This window comes from Mesoplodon densirostris, chromosome 15, assembly GCF_025265405.1.
Source record: "Mesoplodon densirostris isolate mMesDen1 chromosome 15, mMesDen1 primary haplotype, whole genome shotgun sequence".
Classification (NCBI taxonomy): Eukaryota; Metazoa; Chordata; class Mammalia; order Artiodactyla; family Ziphiidae; genus Mesoplodon; species Mesoplodon densirostris.
Window position 1 is genome coordinate 47,066,316 of NC_082675.1, and position 8,412 is coordinate 47,074,727.

General features: G+C 37.4%; 1 protein-coding gene across 1 annotated transcript; it reads left to right on the plus strand.

The window, feature by feature from the left end:
- Window positions 1–1,658: 1,658 nt before the first annotated feature.
- Window positions 1,659–7,770, plus strand: LOC132502489 (desmoglein-4-like). Its single transcript, XM_060118363.1, is given in 4 exon segments — window positions 1,659–1,727; window positions 7,009–7,079; window positions 7,081–7,141; window positions 7,144–7,770. Coding segments are annotated over 4 exon segments (828 nt in total).
- The last annotated feature ends 642 nt before the right edge of the window (window positions 7,771–8,412 follow it).

Consider the following 8,412-nt stretch of genomic DNA (forward strand, 5'->3'; position numbering starts at 1 on the left):
ATCCGAGCTTCCCTGGTGGCTCAATGGTTGAGAGTCCGCCTGCCGATGCAGGGGACACGGGTTCATGACCCGGTTCACAAAGATCCCACATGCCGCGGAGCGGCTGGGCCCGTGAGCCATGGCCACTGAGCCTGTGCGTCCGGAGCCTGTGCTCCGCAACGGGAGAGGCCACAACAGTGAGAGGCCCACGTACCGCAAAAAAAAAAAAAAAAAAAAAAAAAAAAAAATCTTTGCTCTCTATTTATGATCAATAAACAATTTGGGGGTTGGTACCTTGCTGGCTAGGGCAAGTAGAGGGCATCTGGAGAGAAAATATTGACTTTACAGTTATCCCACCATGGAAAACCCCCCCACTGCAAACTCATAAATTAATATTTACTTTATAAATCATCTATAAACATGATTATTGAACATCAGTAACCAGGAAAACTTATCTGTTTTCAATATAAAGACAAAAATAAATGTGAGCCTAGAAAACTCAGATGTAAACCATGCAATGGGGAACTCAGGGCAAGTTAAGTAATTAATAGGTCCCATTTGGGTGACTAACTGGCTGGACTTCTGTTTGCAACACTCATCACTAACAACCCAAAAGCTTTCCTTCTAAAACATTCTTATTTGCAAAGTAAGGATAATAAGCCATATTTTTTAAGATATATAATATATTTTTAAAATTATTAAAACGAAAATGAGGATTAAATATCAATTAAATAGAATAAAATTTTAAACACAGACGCAAAATTGTCAGAAATTAATTTGTTATAAACTAGAGTAGCAAACAATAAGAAAATCATATTGAATGACTAACAGTAAAAGCTGAATACTAGTATATAGAAAAAATAACTTATATCTACACCTAATGCCAGAGGTTTTAATAAATGGCAAGTCTGTTAAAGATATATACACTCTATAAATTATGAAAGAATACTACTCAAAGAGAATGCAATGTGTGCTAGTTTTTTCTATTAAAATGTAACTAATTTAATGTTTCAAAATCGTCCAGGGAAGAAAATAGATAAGGAATTTGCTATTTACAGAGATAAATTAACTCACTCATGGAAACAAACCCAGTTAGTGAAATTCCTGGAATTTGAACCATATCTAAATCTTTATCCATTTCAATATGCCACACTGGCATAGCACATTGATCTTAACTGTAAATAGATAATTCTACACGCTTGACAAACAAGATGCTCTAATTAGAGATAAGACACCTTAAATAAATAAAATAAAAAGATATTTTAACTTCTATACAATAAAAACTAACAAATGTGATAAAAATGAAGACAATGAAGATTTCCAATTAATGATAGTTGAGTCAAGATATTTTTACTCTACTCAACTTTATGAAATAAAATAACAATAAATAAAATAATAGTTGAACATAACAATCCACCTTCAAAAAGCAAACACACACACACACGCAATGCCTGCTAAGTACACTGAAATGTGGACCAAAACTAGGAAGTTCTAGAGGTAGTTAATATTCCTCCAGATCTCCTGTGGAGGGCAGATTTCTCTAAAAGTAAATGACACAGTCTTTCAAGATTCAGTGATGTAGGCAAGTTATAGAATTGTGAGAGAACATCCTTATAGGAAACCTGTTCCATATCACTGGTCAGTAGGTGAGTCAAAGCTGAAAGACAGACTCCTTAAAGATGTCATCTTTACTTCCTGACCCCATAGACATGAGGAAGGAAGAAAGAGAATACTATAGCACATTCAAGGTAACCCAGGGACCAATCCAACTAAATTTCATGAGTAAAAACCAGGAGAAACAACAGAATGCAGAAAAGCACCTTAAAACACTTCATATACTGAAAACATCAGGCATGTACTATCAAATAAAAATCCAATAAAATTCATATACCTAGTATACTATACTAGATCAAAACAAAAGGGAATGCACAAATTTAAAATATCAAGAATCCTTTAAAATAGGACTTAACTATAGATTCCACAGATATTAGGAAAATAATAAGAGGCTATTATAAACAACACATTGCAAATCAATTAGAAGATTTAAATAAAATGGAGAAATTCATAGTAAAATGTACAATTTACTCAAACTGTCTTAAGAACCAAACACTCAAGGAGGAAATAATTTCAATCTAATACAACTCTTTTAGAAAAGAGAATAAAACATCACAATCCTCAACTCATTTAAGAAGGCTAGCATAACTTTGACCAAAAAATTCAACAAGATTAGCTATGACGGGAAAACTATATGCCAATTTCACTCATGAACATAGGTGGAAAATTCCTAAACAGAATATTCACAAACTGAATCTAGTACTATATCAAAATTATGATGACCAAATCTGGGTTTATAACTGAAAACACAAGGCTGGGTTAACATTAGAAAATTCAATCCATATGAATAGACCAATCACAAGCACTGAAATTGAAACTGTGATTAAAAATCTTCCATCAAACAAAAGCCCAGGACCAGATGGCTTCACAGGCGAATTCTATCAAACATTTAGAGAAGAGCTAACACCCATCCTTCTCAAACTCTTCCAAACAATATCAGAGGAAGGAACACTCCCAAACTCATTCTACGAGGCTACCATCACCTTGATACCAAAACCAGGCAAGGATGTCACAAAGAAAGAAAACTACAGGCCAATATCACTGATGAACATAGATGCAAAAATCCTCAACAAAATACTAGCAAACAGAATCCAAAGCACATTAAAAGGATCATACAGCATGATCAAGTGGGGTTTATCCCAGGAATGCAAGGATTCTTCAATATATGCAGATCAATCAATGTGATACACCATATTAACAAGTTGAAGGAGAAAAACCATATGATCATCTCAATAGATGCAGAGAAAGCTTTCGACAAAATTCAACACCCATTTATGATAAAAACCCTGCAGAAAGTAGGCATAGAGGGAACTTTCCTCAACATAATAAAGGCCATATATGACAAACCCACAGCCAACATTGTCCGCAATGGTGAAAAACTGAAACCATTTCCACTAAGATCAGGAACAAGACAAGGCTGCCCACTCTCACCACTCTTATTCAAAATAGTTTTGGAAGTTTTAGCCACAGCAATCAGAGAAGAAAAGGAAATAAAAGGAATCCAAATCGGAAAAGAAGAAGTAAAGCTGTCACTGTTTGCAGATGACATGATACTATACATAGAGAATCCTAAAGATGCTACCGAGAAACTACTAGAGCTAATCAATGAAATTGGTAAAGTAGCAGGATACAAAATTAATGTACAGAAATCTCTGGCATTCCTGTACGCTAATGATGAAAAATCTGAAAATGAAATCAAGAAAACACTCCCATTTACCATTGCAACAAAAAGAATAAAATATCTAGGAATAAACCTACCTAAGGAGACAAAAGACCTGTATGCAGAAAATTATAAGACACTGATGAAAGAAATTAAAAATGATACAAATAGGGCCTCCCTGGTGGCGCAAGTGGTTGAGAGTCCGCCTGCCGATGCAGGGGATACGGGTTCTTGCCCCGGTCTGGGAGGATCCCATATGCCGCGGAGTGGCTGGGCCCGTGAGCCATGGCCGCTGAGCCTGCGCGTCCGGAGCCTGCGCGTCCGGAGCCTGTGCTCCGCAACGGGGGAGGCCACAACAGTGAGAGGCCCGCATACCGCAAAAAAAAAAAAAAAAAAAAAAAAGATACAAATAGATGGAGAGATATACCATGCTCCTGGATTGGAAGAATCAATATTGTGAAAATGACTCTACTACCCAAAGCAATCTACAGATTCAATGCAATCCCTATCAAACTACCACTGGCATTTTTCACAGAACTAGAACAAAAAATTTCAATATTTGTTTGGAAAAACAAAAGACCCCGAATAGCCAAAGCAATCTTGAGAACGAAAAACGGAGCTGGAGGAATCACGCTCCCTGACTTCAGACTATACTACAAACCTACAGTAATTAAGACAGTGTGGTACTGGCATAAAAACAGAAAGATAGATCAGTGGATCAGGATAGAAAGCCCAGAGATAAACCCACGCACATATGGCCAACTTATCTTTGATAAAGGAGGCAGGAATGTACAGTGGAGAAAGGACAGCCTCTTCAATAAGTGCTGCTGGGAAAACTGGACAGGGACATGTAAAAGTTTGAGATTAGATCATTCCCTAACACCATACACAAAAATAAGCTCAAAATGGATTAAAGACCTAAATGTAAGGCCAGAAACCATCAAACTCTTAGAGGAAAACATAGGTAGAACACTCTATGACATAAATCACAGCAAGATCCTTTTGGACCCACCTCCTAGAGAAATGGAAATAAAAACAAAGATAAACAAATGGGACCTAATGAAACTTCAAAGCTTTTGCACAGCAAAGGAAACCATAAACAAGACCAAAAGACAACCCTCAGAATGGGAGAAAATATTTGCAAATGAAGCAACTGACAAAGGATTAATCTCCAAAATTTATAAACAGCTCATGCAGCTCAATAGCAAAAAAACAAACAACCCAATCCAAAAATGGGCACAAGACTTAAACAGGCATTTCTCCAAAGAAGATATACAGACTGCCAACAAACACATGAAAGAATGCTCAACATCATTAATCATTAGAGAAATGCAAATCAAAACTACAATGAGATATCATCTCACACCAGTCAGAATGGCCATCATCAAGAAATCTAGAAACAATAAATGCTGGAGAGGGTGTGGAGAAAAGGGAACACTCTTGCACTGCTGGTGGGAATGTGAATTGGTACAGCCACTATGGAGAACAGTATGGAGGTTCCTTAAAAAACGAAAAATAGAACTACCATATGACCCAGCAATCCCACTGCTAGGCATATACCCTGAGAAAACTATAATTCAAAAAGAGACATGTACCAAAATGTTCATTGCAGTTCTATTCACAATAGCCCGGAGATGGAAACAACCTAAGTGTCCATCATCGGATGAATGGATAAAGAAGATGTGGCACATATATACAATGGAATATTACTCAGCCATAAAAAGAAGCGAAACTGAGCTATTTGTAATGAGGTGGATGGACCTAGAGTCTGTCATACAGAGTGAAGTAAGTCAGAAAGAGAAAGACAAATACCGTATGCTAACACATATAGAAGGAATTTTAAAAAAAAATGTCATGAAGAACCTAGGGGTAAAACGGGAATAAAGACACAGACCTACTTGAGAATGGACTTGAGGATATGGGGAGGGGGAAGGGTAAGCTGAGACAAAGCGAAAGATAGGCATGGACATATATACACTACCAAACGTAAGGTAGATAGATAGTGGGAAGCAGCCGCAGAGCACAGGGAGATCAGCTCGGTGCTTTGTGACCGCCTGGAGGGGTGGGATGGGGAGGGTGGGAGGGAGGGAGATGCATGAGGGAGGGGATGTGGGAACAGATGTATATGTATGACTGATTCACTTTGTTATAAAGCAGAAACTAATTAAAAATAAATAAATAAATAAATAAATAAATAAGAAAATTAAATCCATGTAATACACCACAGAAACAAATTAAGTGAGAAAAATTATATAATCTTCCCAATATATAGGACATGTTTATTAAAACATATGCTCGTAGTAAATTATGAGTAGAGAAGACTTTCTTAACTTTATACAGACTATCTATAAAATCCCCAAAATAAATATCATACCTAATGGTACAATATTAAATGCTTTCTCTATGAAATAGAGAAATAAAATAGTGATGTTCACTATCAAAGTTTTGTTTAATATTTCGCTGATGGTACAAAAGTAGGGGGGAAAGGTTATGGGGATTGGAAAAAAAGAAACAAAACTATCATTATTGTCAGATTAAATGACTGTGTAGTTAAAAATCCAAAAGACTCTTCGGATATATCATTCTGCCAGCGTTCAGTAGGTGTTCTGTAGGAGTTGTTCCACATGTAGATGTATTTCTGATGTGTTTGTGGGGAAGAAGGTAATCTCCACGTCTTACTTTTCCTTCATCTTTAAGCTCCTCTAGCATGTTTTTTACATTAAAAAAAGGCACCGGATTTCAGCGGTGGTAAGGCGCAGCCTCTCCCTCTGCAAGGTGAAGCCTCTGCACAACGCACCAGTGCTTCCTTCCTGTCACTTTTTTGTACAACCACCACCCAGCCCAGCAGCTAGCTTGTGCCCCTGGCAAGAGGGGACTGTCCCCTTACTGAGGTGTCATATAAAATATTAAACAGCAAAGTTTTAAGGTGATACTAAACTCATGAATAATTGATTTCAAGGCCTCAAACCGTTCATTTCTAATGGTAGGATTTAGACTCTGGTACAGACCAGAGGGAAAGCAGCATGATGCAGTGGAGAAAGGACAGGTGGATTTAAAGTCATATTCAACAACTATTTAAGTCTTGGGCATGCCATTCACCTTCTTTGGGCCTTTTTTTTTACTTTATTTATAAAGGAAAGAAGAGGTCAGATTATATCAGGTGATTTGAGATGGTGTTGGGCAGGCCCTGTGGGATTTCATGGAACCCACCAAGGGCCATAGCAGTTGAGGCAAGTGGGGAAGGGAGCTGGCAGGTCTCTGCTCCCACCCCACCCCTTCAAAGAGAGAATTTCCAATTTCATCACTTCTACATTTTGGGGTTGTATCTAGGATCTCACTTAAAAGGTCTGTCATTAACAATAATTTGAAAATTCCAATAGACAACACCTTAGTGCCTTCCTCCTGGTAACCTAAGTCCAGCTCTCTTCACCCAGGCCACATAAAATAAGTCTCTGAAGCTTAGAGCTATGTACACCTCTGTACCTGCTTCCATTCTAAGTTGATTAAATATCTTTCCTTAAATAAATAATGTTTTGCACATATCCCACCTCAGAGACAAAAGACTATAAATCAAATGCACACTGATCTCCTTTAAAAATTCCAATTATTTAGAAATACAGCAATGAATCAGTGTTTTTCTCAGTTCATACCATAAGATCATCTTAGATCAGATGTCTCTAAGGCACTGTTGTTGTTCTTTGATTATTTTAAGAGAAGAGAAACTTATAATTTTCTATTTTTTCTTCTAATTTTAGAAAGCATATGCTTACACAGACAAAGATAAAGGCCGACCAGCAAATGATTGTTTGCTCATTTATGACCATGAGAGTAGGGTCTCCCGTGGGCACCATTGGTTGTTGCAGTTGGATTGTGGATGGTTTCGATGAAAAAGCTACATGGAAACTTTAGATTCAAAATCTAGGACTCTTGCTGAAATCTGCTTAGACACAGAAATTGAACCATTTCCTTCACAGCAGGCCTGTATTCCCATCAGTACTGACCTCCCTTTACTAGGACCAAATTACTTTGTTAATGAATCTTCAGGAATGACTCTCTCAGAGGCAGAATTCCAGGCAGAAATGGCCATACCTGAACCCACGATGCATGGGGATATTGTAGTGACTGAGACTTACAGAACTGCTGATCCATGTGTGCAACCCACTCCAATTGTTTTTGATCCTCAGCTTGCGCCCAACATCGTTGTAACGGAAACAGTAATGGCACCTATCTACGATGTCCAAAGGGGTATCTCTGTAGCTGCTGAGTTAGCCAACACACACAGTGTAATCTATGCTGAGAGAGTGCTGTCTAGTCCTGGTAGGCCTGGCATGAGCAGTAGCAGCATGACGGATAGTTGTAGGGGACCTGTGATGAGTGGCGGTATTTTGGTAGGATCAGAAATTCAAGTGATGCAAATGGTGAGTCCAGACATTCACATAAGCCAAACCATTGGTTCCCCATCCCCAATGACATCTCGACACACAGTAACACAGTATAGTAACATGTATTACTTCTAACAGTAAGTGCTTTATGGCCAGTATTCTCTGTGGAGAACTTGCACTTTGTAATAGCCACCATATCCATCAAAGATGTATAATGCACTATATATATTTAACATTTTAACAGTCAACAAACATTCGAAAGTTCTAAATTCAGTGAGACTCTTTGATTATATCTTTTGGGGGGTAAATATGGCTAAGCACTTTAGAAAAACCTTTTAAATTTTTTTCTGATTTTAAATAATGTACCAAAATACTTGAAGAAAATGTGTTACATCCTTTGATACAGTCTAATAAATAGCACGTAACTCATAAGGTGAATCTTAGAGGTCTTCAGGCCTGTAAAACTGGTCATATAAACCAAGATGCCCTTGTTCTCAAAGGTTGAAAAAGAAGTCTTGTTTGTATTCACCAGCCATATTAACGTTTAAAGACATATTTCTATTAAAAACTTTTGACTGAAAAAGTGAATGAAATGTACACTTTTGAAGTGAAACTGAAAAAGAAGATGAAACGTCTATCAATAGAAATCTGAAATCATTTGTCTCCTCAAATGGTTTCTCAAGATATGCAATTATTAGGGCATGCTTAATATCATACAGGGAAAAAGCTGCCTAGGTGAATATGTCACTGAAAATGGTTCATCAAAAGGAATTATAT